Source organism: Ambystoma mexicanum, chromosome 3q (assembly GCF_040938575.1).
Source record: "Ambystoma mexicanum isolate Mex_15411 chromosome 3q, UKY_AmexF1_1, whole genome shotgun sequence".
NCBI classification, from domain to species: Eukaryota; Metazoa; Chordata; class Amphibia; order Caudata; family Ambystomatidae; genus Ambystoma; species Ambystoma mexicanum.
Window position 1 is genome coordinate 679,259,898 of NC_090926.1, and position 13,636 is coordinate 679,273,533.

Sequence of the window (13,636 nt, forward strand, 5' to 3'; positions counted from 1 at the left end):
TGATGAATAGATTAGAATCCTAGTTTATAACCACCATGTTTGATTTTTCTCTTCAGAAATCATTGATGACCTTACCAACCTGGTAGAAAACACTGATGGAAAAATTCGCAGCCAGACAAGGCACATCAAGATCGTTGACAAGAAGGCTACATCCTGTGGTATGGTTCCTATTGAAAGAAATCATCTTTTCTGATTTCCTTACTTAATCCTTCTGTTTTTGTGGCATGGGATCAGAGTGTGGGGTAAGACATGGTAGCAGGTCCATTTTATGCAGACCCTTCAAATATAGAGTTTTTTTTTCTTCTGTCGTGCCTCAATTGCAGTTCATTCAAACATTTGCACGTGTGGAAGGTTTCCGTTGGCGCCTCTTTTAAAAACGAATGCACAGACTAAGAAACAACTTGATGAGATAAAACTTGGATGCACAAGCTTGGATAATTGTGAGAGCACAATATCATTCTGCTATGAAACTAGCATAGTGGGGGATTCAGTGAAGCCCCCCCCCATCCTCTGTGTCCATCCACACACAGCATATGCAGACAGAAACCTAGACACAAAATAAAGAAGACTTGTCGACAAATAAAGATGTTATAAATCAACTCGCCCCGCCACCCCCGTTAGAAGAGTGCGCCTGCTTGCATTTATCGCCAAAGGTGGCTGCTACATAAAGGGACGCCCACAGGCTTTTAATTTTTCTGAGGCCAAACCCTGTTCCTTCTGCATCTGACTTTACCCTCCCCATTCCAACCTCAGGTTCAATCTCAATTAGTTATAAGTTGGTTGCGGTTTGCTCAAGAGGTCCATTTTAGACTCTGTGATGAATCCCAAGATATCGTCCCTGCTTCCCTAAGGGTAGCCCCTTCCCATGATGCCAGGGAGGTGAAGCCACTACCCGATAGTGCCACTGGGGGTGGTACTCAGCGGGTGGATTTCATTAGAGGGAAACCCTCCTTTGGAACTGGAGTTGTCGGGGTCGAATGTGGTATAACCCGAACATCCCATGCCATCCATCATCACCATACCCTACACAGGGTAGCACAATTCCACACTCTTCCATGTACGTATGTAAGGTAGAGCAACCAAACGCCTTCCAAAATACCAAGACGAGGAAGAGTAGAGACTCCCTGTATGAATGTTGTAAAAGTACGGTGACGAAGAAGATTTCAAACAACCCAGTTGAGAGGAATAACATTACTACTGGGACGAAGAAGAGGCACAGAGTATTGGAGTATGCTCTACAGACCCAACTCCAGCAGTCTTGTTAATATGGACAATACGTATGTTGCTGATACATAAAAAGGGACGAATGACTGAAGAGTACATTCAGCCCTCCCTCGAGGAGCCGCAGCTGAGCGGAGAAGGGAGACCGGAGGAACCAGGACGCGGGAGGAGATGCAGAAGCCTTCGGAGCAGGTCAGAGGAAGACTGACCCTTTGCCCTGCTGGAAGCAGACCACAGAGGTCTGCCTGAGAGAAGAGATCGCACTGTGCACACCGGCCAAGCAGAGTAGCGGCAAGCGGCAGCTACAGAGATGCTGTGGCTTTGGTGGACAATGCAGAGTCGAAGAGATCAACTCCGGCAGCCAGCCAGAGCTCGAACAGAACCTTGCTGAAGGTAGGGGCTTGCTGGGGCTAGCTGGTTGGAACGGAGGACAACATGCGAACCCCCTTAGAAGGGTAAAAGGACACTAAAGTTTAAGATGGAGAAGAAGGACTGTGAGAGAGACATTAAAGGAACAACTACATGTGAAGAGGGGTCTGGGACCCTACGTGCAAGAAAGAGTATGAAGAAGTAATTGCAGGTGGAACAAGGGCCTGGGAAACCCAAATACAGGGAAGTTACTAGGACCAGTTTGCAAACAATACTAGTGCCAGGCTGGATAGTGAATCAGGTCTGCTATACTAAATAAAGAAGTCATAAAATGTCTTTTTATAGTACCTGGCAGGATAGTGGACCAGGGCCACCTTTCAAATATCAGAGAACTGGAAAGTGTAAGAAGGCCAAGGGAAGAAACAATACCTCTTGACATTGTGAGTTGTGAAAACCTAAGGAGGCCACGGGAAGGGCCATACCCCTTGGCATTGGGAACTCTGAGAGCCAGAGGGGAGGGAGCCAGCCCCATGATATTTTGAATAAAATAAGTACTTTGAAGAGACTTTATTTATTTTCTCTACTACAACAGAGAAATCCTGCAAGAGCACTGTTAGAACCTTTCGTTTATATAATCTGGAAAACACGTAACGTCGTGAAGGTGAAGGCAAAGCTTCAACCAGAAGAAAAGAGCTGCTCTTCTGGATTAAGATCATCCTCGTTTCTGTTCCTTGGTTAATTTTTGACACACAATGGTAAACCATGTGTTTTTAATGGACATCCTGACCGAGTCCTTAGTATTCAGTTGAAGCAGTATTAGAATTAGGGAACGTTAGGGTTTTTCCTATTTTTTTTAACGTATATAAAAGTCTATAACCTCAACAATGTCACCTGTATAGCAGTCTCCTCCTTTTTCATTGTTACAACACATTAAGAGCTGAACAGCCTATGCTGGTTCTCTTTCACTCAAAAGGCAGACTATTATAGGTGGTTCAATAAGAGTTTACAGACAATAGATTATAGCGTTGGTTGACCTCCCGTTTCCTGTAGCTCAATGCGCCTCCCTGGTCGATGGCCAAATAAAAGCCTACCGGCTCTGGAGATCTGGTACCTCCAGAGCCACCAATACACAGAGGCTGCTTGATTGGGTGGCATCCCCATCAACTATCCAGACAATACTAACTACTCTTCCTTTAACGCTCACATACCTAAAGTAATATGTATATCAGTCATCACTTGCCCCCTATCTTGCACCACAAAAGGTAGCAATCTTATTGGGGCATTGTTACAAAATAAAACCCTCAGGGCGAAGGACAATCTTGTACTTCCAAAACGTTTTTGCCCGTTTTGGCTTCCCATTCAACTGTGCTGCCATCCATGCCCCTGTAATCCACTCATTATCAGGGAAAAAATTCCACACCTCAAAACCCATGGGGAAAGTGGGCTTGGGTGACTTCCAACAAGCCCCATTGTTGACAACCTGCTGCTCCCAAGGGAACTGCTGAGTTACTTGGACACTGGTTGATGAATTCCCTGCTCTGGTTAGATCAGGGCGAGCATTTTTTAATCACAGGCAGAGTGCCAATGTCCTATTTTTCGATTGCTTAATCCCCTGCACCTCTTAAATGATAATATAAATGACTGCCCAGTTGACTCCTCAAATTTCTGTGTCCAGTCAAGTCGGACCCAATCCTTATTGCAGCACCCTACTGATTTGATCATCTGTTCTGCTTAGCATCTGGTTGATATAACAAATCAGGCACCTCGTGTCAACATGAGAGCTGTTCTCTCCCTTTGCATAACTACACCTCCTGTTACATGGCACAGCATCAACAAATCTGAAAATGAACAGCATAACCAAGGTACTGATATCTTAAGTGCCACATAATTATCAATCAAGCAGCAATATTCCACACACACACATCGGCTAGTGGAGCAATAATCGAATGCAACCATTTAGAAAGTCACTCTCGTTCACTTTGCTGCCCCTGTCAAGACATGCCGGTAACTAAGCATATATCGCCAAACTATGCTAGAAAATTCTGACCAAAAATAAAGCATAGGACGCTGTGATTTCCTCCATGGACATTGCTCTGCCCAGTAGCTAACATTTCTAAAATCATCTCCGTTACCACCTGATTCCCATGTAGAGTGGCATTTATTACCATTGAGAGCAACTGAAAATTAGATGGCAAGCCGCAGCATTATAGAACATATTATTAGTCTGGGCCTCCATAAACAGTGCAACTAATCCTAATCCTAGTAGTGTTCATACTTCAAAATCCATGTTAATAACAACTCCATTGAAGTGACGGACTCACTCTGTGAAGTGTAGCAACTGGCTGGTCCACACGTTATAACAGCCCCAGCCTCTCTTTTCCACAGCCTTGAAAAGAGAACTGCCTTAAAACCCCTGGCCAGAGCAGCAAACATGAATCCTTCAGCAGATCCCCCAGCAGTGAAACTGCCATACTGGCCCCTGACTTGCCTTTGCAGGTCTCTGGATTGAAACTGTAAGGTCCATCTTTCACAGTTGTTTGTACAATGGCACTTGGGGATCTACCTCGTATGGTATATCCAGGCTGGTATGATAGACCACACTCAGTCTGTCTCCCTTTCGTGCATGTGTACACCAATCTTCCCTTATCCAGTTGCATGTCTGTCCAACTGCCCTAATGCCAGCGGAAGGGAAACCATGCCAAACTAAAGTACATGTTGCAATTGTAGCTTGGAATGAGCCCCACAAAACTAGAAGTACCAGTTTAATATTTCAGCCTTACTGGAGATCCTGAACTATGAGGCATCCACATAAGCTTGGCAATGTGCAGCTTGTGATCGGCCCAACAGAACTGCAAAGTTTAATAATACTGTCTGCTTTGGGGTTAGGAACTCAACCTCAAATTTCATTGGCCATTCTTCTAACCTCTGCGCTCTGCATACAAAAATCCACCTGTTCCACACCAGCAGCATACAAAGTTGTGTTTATGCTATCTTAAAGTAAAGTAGAGCATGTGACGTTGCCAGCTACTATCGGCAGGACTAGCTCTGGGCCTTCCCAATTTTGGGATCGTACTGCTGGCATCTGATGACTCACCTTTCTCACATAGAACCTCTGGAAGGCCTGTCTTCCAAAAAGATGTACTAGATGTAGGTTTTCCAGATAAGGGAGTGGCATATCAGTTCATACCTCATCCTTGCTTATGCACCACCTGTTCAAGGAGAACTTGAGCCCAACAAACAAACCTGGCTCTCACTGATGTTCTGATACTATCCACGCTTTGAAAAATGATAAATCCCCTATTGTCAAGGTGTATGCCATGTCCACCTATTCCAGAACATGTTGTACTGGACGTGGAGCACACCTGTGGCTCCTACTCCTTCTATCTTAGGAGTAGTGCGATTCTTCTGCAAATCAACTAGTTTAGAGTACAGTCAATATTAAACCTGCCCACAACCAGTGAATGGGACACCTTAGCCCTTTCAACATAAAGGAAACCATATGTAGCAAAACAATTATTAAACTTGTTACTCGCTTGTTGTGGTAAGAAGGAGCATTCGCACTAGATCTAGAAAATCAGGCCTTCTAACTTATTTGCAGCTGCCATGTGCTAGCTGGGGCTAGTTCACGCGGAAATAGATGAAAAGATTGAATCCAAAATGCCAAATGCACGTTTAGTGTGCCTTCGGCATAGTAGATTAGATCGTAGACCATAATACCAGACATGGGAGTGGGGGTGTCCACCACTCGGTATTATGGGCTGCGTGGGTTGCAGGGGTGTCCCCCGCATACATTGAAGGCATTCCGGGGGACAAACGGTTAAAATTCCAAAAGATCGAATTACAAAATGTGGGCAGGTGAGCTCGGTAATTTTGTAATTCGATCTTTTGGGATATGTTCTTTTAACGTAAATCCAATGTATTCCAGATGCCATCAGGTGCCATTCCCACATTCCATGACATTACTCTGTGCTAGCTTCTTGTTTCCCTGAGATAGCTCCTGCTTAAGCTGTTATTCTTGATACCCTGAAGATATTTTACTGTATATTACTTCCTGCATGTTGCTAACACACTGCCCTTTCGCCTGTTAAAGTTTCCCAGCAGTTAGGAACAGTGGGTAGTTTCTACCTTCTTTAAAGCTTCCTTAGCAATCAGATTATGTTGATGGCAATATGTGTTTTCAAGTGTAAGAGAAATGTTTCCAAAGTGCACATTTCTGTTACTTTATTCCTCAGCAAACTGTCCCAAGCCTTGCAGTTGTTCCGCCAATCTTCACAGCAGTTGCCTACTGATCTCTTCTGCGGGCACTTCTCATCCTGTCCCCTCCCACGCACCTACGCTTGCTCTCCATGAGCAGCTTTCTCGCCTCCTCCTGCACTACTCTCGTCCGCCTCGGCAGTTACTCCCGTTTCTCACCCCATTCGTCACTTCCTTTGCATCCTGCTCCTCTCTGCAGATACCCCACACTCGAGCTTTCTTCCAGACCCATCGCACTCTTCTTCATTGTCTCTTGTGCTGTTTTGATTACAGTGCCCCTCCTTCCCGCCCCTCTGCATCCCGTCAGTCCATCACACTCCGCCGTCCTTTCTTACCCCTCTGCCATGGACCATTCCAGTTCCACAGAGGTGTTCTCATTAATCACCAGTTGTTACGCCACGCCCATCTTCCTTATGTTCACTGAGGTCCCTGCAGACCATGCTGGTCTTCTTACTCCCGAGTCTGATGCTTTGCAAGGTGAACTGTTCCCTTTCATGCTAAGCATCCCCTCTCTCCATCGGCAATGCACTCTTAACCAGAGCTTTAAGTGGGGTTCGAATTCCAGGGCAGTTGGCGCTTACAGGGCGGTGGCCAAGTATGGTCAGAGAGGCCGGAAATGTCTTTGCTGCAAGGTGGCAGGAGAGGTAGGTGCATTTCTAGCATACCCTTTGCGGCGCTGCCTCTAGTTTTGTGTGTCAATCACAGGCTCCGTTCACTGCAGGCAGCCTGCCTGGAGGGGTTGGAGCCTGTGACTAAGAACAAAAAGGAAAGGTGGGTTCACTAAAATGTATGGTGGCAGGGTGTCTGTGTTGCCTTATTTTAAAAACCCGAAGCACCCCAAGGAGTCCTTTCACCAAACAGAGGTATGTAGTGAAAGGGCCGCCTGCGGGGGTTGGCACCTCCTAATAAAGTAAAGTAGAGGTGGCTGCGCTACTAACACACCTTTTTGTGCACTCACTTCTCCTTTTTTCTTAATCAGAAGCACAGACCCCCGCAGGCATTCTTTTCACCAGACGGCTCTGTTGAGTGAACGGGCTGTCTGAAAGGGTTACTGCCTCTAGGGTTAGTTGAGGGAGCCCAGCAGAGCCAGCTCTGGAGCGCCTTTTGATGAGTTGAGGCCCAACCTTACTTAAAGCCCTTGCCACCTAAAGCACTGCTCGCACTGTCAACCTACGGAAAAGGAAAATATTATCAAAGTCCTCACTATGGGCCGCCACCTTACTGATGGTCTCAGGCCGCAGCAGTGGCGCCATGAGTGCACTTGTGCAAGGCAATGATGTCATCACGCCAGTCCGCCTAATCTGTGCTGGGCTTGAGGGGGGAGGTACGAGCATCTGGCTGTTAAAATGCCCCCTCCACCACACAAGTTCCCCTTTGCCTAGAGACCTGCATCAAAGGTGGCTGTGACCATTTCTTTTAATAGGCGCTTTGAATGTTCGGATGTAGCAACATTCATTTTAGTAGAAATGATCCTAGACAAGTTTTAAATGCACCTGTTTGCCACCTTGTAAAATGATTGTGAGGTTCGGTGTCGGTTTTGGCATTGGTGTCAGTCATGATATTGTACCTGCATCAAAGTGCTTTAGGGTCCTAACACCTTATGTTTAAGATACATTTTTTTCTTGTTTTTTATGTATTTTACAGCTTAAGAGTATTGCATGATAACAAAATCAGTTTTTTTTTTAATTCATACGTTATTTGGAACTGAATCCCATCATGTTCTTAACGTTGCTTTCTGCATCTTGCATTACTATTTTCAAAATATCTAATCAAAAAGTAGTTTTGTATTCCCAATTTTATTTCCATTTCTTTAGATTCGCATTCTTTGGTATCTGCCACAATGCCTTATGAGCTTTGCTTTGTTTAAGCCAATAGCCTTTGGTGGATTTTTCTTAAAGAACTTGCTTGCTTTTATAATAATTTTCTATAACGATACATAATGTTCAACATATAAGATGTTATGCATTCTCAGCTGAAAAATGAGTACAGATGAGTTTTGTGTCCTCTAATAAAATGAATGGCTTTTGCCTCCCATTAAGTTAGGGTAATGAACAAATCAATTCCAAAGAAAAGCAAAGAGAAGGTGGTGGTAGGAGGAAGAAAGTGCAGAGAGGTTGCATTGAATAGACAATGAGGGAAGACAGGGTGAATAAGAAAGGAAATAAGATAGTTGCAAAGGAAGTGTGGAATACGCATATTGGCACACTGGGGAGAGGCACGGCCAATCGGGAAGATTGGCAAACATGGTCAAAATGAAAGGCAAACACGTAATTGATTAATTAGAACCTTTACTCTTTAACATTTCAGACAAAGGGCAGCATCATGTCACAACTGTATATGTGCAAAAACACTCATGCTGAGCGTAGATTCACAGTGGGGAGAGACTGGCAGGCTATAATGGCCATGTGTTAAAATAGTGATTGCTGAGAAATAAATCCAGCAGACGTGTTCAACCTATACCTATTTCTGGCCGGACCATCATGTGATCCGAGAAGACCAACACTGGCAACCAAATAGCAGGTACTTCCCTTTCATATGGTCCATTGTCTTAATTCGCTTGTGGGATTTCAATTTTAGATGTATTACTTTGGAGCTCAGATCCAATAAGATGTCGCGAAAGGGTATGAGCGTTAGTAGGTCCCAGAGCCAAAACTCATTATGAGGGAACCGGACAATCTTTGTGTAGGATATTACTTATAACGACCATATTGATGTCCATACCCTTTCCCGTCCACCAGATAATAAGGCCTACCTGAACGCAGTCTCATATCCAGTATTTCTTGTACCTCGAATTCATCTGAACCTTTCACTGACACAGCAACAGGACGTATAGGCAATCTAGTAGCATCGAAGCGTGGCTTGATGAGTGACACATGAAATACTGGATGCACTCGCCATCGTTGTGGCAATGCCAGACAGACAGCAGCTGGGTTAATCACGTTGAGCACCTCATATGGCCCAATGTACTTAGGCAACAGTTTCTTTTTACCAGGTATCCTCAAGTTCTTAGTAGACAGTCATACTTTCATTCCTTTTTTGTAGACTGGTGCAGGTACTCTACGAGCATCAGCATAGATTTTATCTCCTCTTTTTGCCTCCCCCAATTGCTGCTTCACCTTTGTCTGTAAATTATTTAGACCTCTGATATTACGGACTGCTGCATGCATATCCATAGACAAACCGGAATCCAAAGGATTGGATCTTGGGTGTTGCCCATACAGAGCATAGAAAGGAGAGGTACCTATGGCACTATGGTAGGAATTATGGTAGGCAAATTCTGCTGCCGGGAGGACAGTGACCCAGTCTGATTGGAACTGAAGACACAAACAACGCAGATATTGTTCCATAGTGCTATTGACCCTCTCAGTCTGTCCGTCCGTTTGTGGGTGATAAGCACTAGACATCCTGTCATCAATAAGCAATGCAGAGGTTAGTGCTCTCCAAAAACGAGATGCAAATTTTGAACCCCTGTCGGTAATTATCACTGAAGGTAGACCAAAAAAACGGAATGCATGCCGGATGAATAAATCAGCCAAGACAGCAGCTGTTGGTAACCCAATACAGGGAACAAAGTGAGACAATTTCGTAAAGTAGTCCACCACAACCCATATGGTATTGTAACCATTACTTCTTGGCAGTTCTACCACAAAATCCATTGATATCATATACCATGGTTTGTGAGGAACAGGTAAAGATTGTAGTAAACCCACTGGTTTGCCAGTAGTGTTCTTGCATTGGATGCATACTGAACATGTAGAAACATAATCTATTACATCTCGTGTAATGGAAGGCCACCAACACCATCTCTTTAGCAGCCCTATGGTTTTCTTTTGTCCCGGATGGGCTGCCACAATGGATTCGTGTCCCAAACTGAGAGCCTTGTTCCGAGTGGTATCTGTTGGTAGATAAAGCACCCCTTGTGTGAAAGGCAAACCGTTGTGTATGTCTAGGTTAAATTCCTGAACCATTCGTGGATTTTGTTCAACCGATTCCTGTAATTCCTGTTTTAGGGAAGACTGTGAAGAACAACTACATATCACATGATCTGCCAACAACGTATTTTGAACTGGAGGTCCTTCCTTCACCTCCTCACTGATGCAGGATAAAGCATCCGATTTAACATGTTGTCTGGGAGGGCGATATGTAATTTGGAAATCGTATTGAGCAAAAAACACATGCCATCTGGCCTGTCGAGCCATAAGACATTTCATAGTTTTGAATGCTTGAAGATTCCGATGATCAGAGTAAACCAACACCTGATGTTTGGCCCCAACAAGATGATGTCGCCATTCTCGGAAAGCATCCTTGATTGCAAGCAATTCCCGCTCAGTAACGGTATAGTTCTGTTCGTATAGGGTTAGCTTACGAGAAAAGAAAGCGACTGGATGCTACTCCTTGGTTTCTGCACAAACTTGCGAAAGTACAGCTCCTGTAGCGACACTGGAAGCATCACTTATTGTGAGTTTATAAATACAAGGAACTAAGTTGCAATTGACTAGAGGGCAATCTGATTTAGTTAAAACTTCAAGAGGCCTCTGTCCATGGGAACCCTTCACACCTTATCCCTAGACAAAGAAGACTTCCCCTGCCCCAAGCCAGGAGATTGACAAGCTGTTGTGAACAGGAACTGGGGAGTGGCACCGTGGACTGATGCTCTGCTGCCTGGAAACAAGACAATAGAGTCTTTCAAGTGAACAGAATATGCTGATTTGGGTGTGACTTGTCAAACAACTGCTCTGGGAGAAACAGGACATGTGACCTCTGAGTCAAGCCAGCTCTAGGGGCGGACCAGACTGGGATGTGGATTTAACATTGCACCAAATATATGTTTAAGGAAAATGCTTCTAAAATATCGTAACAAGCTGACAAAAATGTACAACTTTGGGATTCTTAAAATTAAAAATTCACGCACAATTTAAGACTAAGGTGGACGCTGTGTGATGTTCTGAGACCAAACCCCAGAATTATTAATATCACAGCTGTAGTGTTTTTGCTATGAACATAAGAACTTACAGTAATATGCCCAGAGAGGATCTGCATGCATGTGAAAAATTTGGTGCAGAACCAATATTGAGAAACCCACCAAAATCGCAATAAGTTGTCATTTCTGAACTAAAGCTCTTAGTAATAACAGAGTTGTACAAGAATGTACCTTAAGTAATCTGTGTATATGTATTATGAACAAGTTGTGCATCTTGGAAATATGTTTGTTATGAAAAAGAGATTTTCTCTGTAAAAGCAAAAGGGAGGGATTTCTTTTGGACTATAAACATAGCATCATGATGACACCTCATGACACGCTGATTCTTTCTCCAGTCAGACCCCAGAAAATTCTCTGACCTATCAAATACTTAGGGGGTTGGGCATGTTGAATCAGCCTCCACACCCACTTTGGAAACACATAAATAGGAACTGCTGAGACCCAGATAGACACTCATTACTTCCACTACTCACCGATTCCTGCAAAGCACTCTGCCGGACCAGATCTAGACAATATCCAAATAGAGGCTCCAGATCTAGAACCAGAGACCAGAACGTAGAATCCAGACTCTAGAATCAAGCTCTAGAACCCTGAAGCAAAGGCCTAATTCACAAGCTGAATCCTTCTCAGCAGGCCTTCAGAATCTTTTGCAACCTGATTCTAACCCCTAAACTTCAACGGGGCCTAACCAAACCGTTCAACAGCCTTGCTGAGCTGTGTTGCTTCTAGCTAAGAACCCTGTGCTAGAACCCAGATCCAGACCAGAGAGCAGTGCTATATCCAGACCCGTCAGATCCAGTTCAAGAGACCCAGACCGCCGTGCAGTGCTGAGAGCAGAACCCAGAGGGCCTGAGACCTGTCCGGTGGCGAGAGTGAAACCAAACCCCTTGACCAGATCTTTGACGAGGCCCATTCCATTCTAAAGCTAGGAGTGAGTATCTAGTTTAGAACTGTCCATAACCAATCTCTTAGTTTAAAGTAATCCTCTTCCAACCATTTTAACCTGTCCAGAACTGCATGGTAGAATCTTGTTGATTTCAAATCTGTAAAGCGCATCTGTCATTTCTGAAATCTTGATTTTATTTCTGCAAAATCTACCTTCACAAAAACATCTGTAACTTTTGAACCGTCCTAGAAGTGGAATTTAACTGTCATTTTAAAGCTAAGATCCTAAGCTTTCCAACAAACCCAAAACGTCATTCCAATTCATCATAGTTTTTCAGTAACAGCGATTTACGCATGCAGAAAAATTGCCACAAATTGCATTTTAGCTCCATTTCACCACTTGTAAAAATAGCTGTTTCTTGTTTGCAACTGTTGAATTTTGTTTCCAAATTGATAATCATTCATGAATCATTGCTAGTGTTGACCTGAAACCAATCACAAGTAACTATCACTCATCCTGAATCTCTTTTAGTGAATTAAAATCAATTTAGCATATTTTCACTGCAATCACATTTAAAAGTATTTTTGCCTGTTTTAAAATCATACCTGTTTTTCTAAGCTTGCTGGGGGAACTGGGATTGAACTGCATTCTTGATAATATTCCTGAAACCTGTGTGCTCTCATTTCCATCTCTTCATATTGCAGAGGGGGGGAGTGAGTAGTCACAGGCGAAAAGTGACCATATTATCTTTTGATTGAAATCATATCAAGTCTATTTCTGTGTTGCATTCTTTCCGATTATTGCATTTCCTTGAATCACATAAAGTATTCTCTGCTACAGTATCCTTCATATCCATACTCCATAAGTGATTAAAGAGAGTGTCAATTTTGTAATATTACCCATTGTTGATTACCGTCCATATTCATAAGTGTGCTCTTCAAATATTATTTTATTCATAAAAGTGTGATATATATTGTTTAATTATTCAAATAAACCTTTTACTTTGCAAAACAAACCTACTTCTTGGCTCAGTGAGGTCAGGGGGATTCAAAGAGAGGGGCGTTATATAAGGGTTCATCATCCAGATTTAAAGAACTTTGACATCAAAATATATCAATAAGGGCTTCCATTGGGCATCCCATCCTAAGCATTGACTTAGTTGGATTGCTGGATTGAAGTCACTTACAACATGCATAAATAGTTTTTTCTTCGGTTCTCCCTTTCTGCATTAGATAACCGACCTCTCACGGCACCAGGGTCATTCGAGGGAGCTGCCGGTACATCCGAACGAACAGGTGCTTGCAAGAACGGTTTTCTCTCTCCTTTGCGAGCATTTCGTCGAGCATCGATTTGAAGAATTAGATTGAGCAGTTCTGTGAACCCTGTAGGGACCACAGGAACCGTAGACAAGGCGTCTTTTAGATCTTCTGAAAGATCCTTGAAAAAACTGCCGTTTTTTGTCTTCAGGCCATTGAGTCTCGTCTACTAAGTGGTTGAATCTGGCTATGTAAGCCAATCGGGTTTGACTACCTTGTTGTAGACTTAGCAACTCCAAATCTGTGGCTTGAGTGGCATAGCGCATATCAAAGACCTTACTCATGGCAGCCAGAAGATTGTCGCAATTGTAAAGCAAAGGACTGTTTGTCTCCAACAAAGGATTAGCCCAAGCAGCAGCAGTACCCCCCAAATGGGAAAGCACGACTGCTGCCTTTGTAGTTAAATCGGGAAACGAGTTAGGTCGCCACAGGAAATGGAGTCGGCACTGATTGACAAAGGTTCTATAGGTTTTAGAATCACCTGTGTACCTTTCCGGGGGGGCCAGAGGAAACTGTGTTGGCATAACCAATTTAAGGGTTTCTTGTTGTGGTACTGGTGTCCCGGATCCAGATGCAATGGCCGGTGGAGCCTGCACTCCCTGAGGAGAG

At 43.8% G+C, this 13,636-nt stretch overlaps 1 protein-coding gene across 1 annotated transcript in view; it reads left to right on the forward strand.

Moving 5' to 3' along the window:
* The window catches only part of STX8 (syntaxin 8), a 1,659,484-nt gene that overhangs the window by 1,211,724 nt on the left and 434,124 nt on the right, over nucleotides 1–13,636 (forward strand). Inside the window, exon 7 of the mRNA XM_069654576.1 lies at nucleotides 57–158. Coding sequence (XP_069510677.1) covers nucleotides 57–158 — 102 coding nt within the window. The remainder of the gene's footprint in view (nucleotides 1–56; nucleotides 159–13,636) is intronic.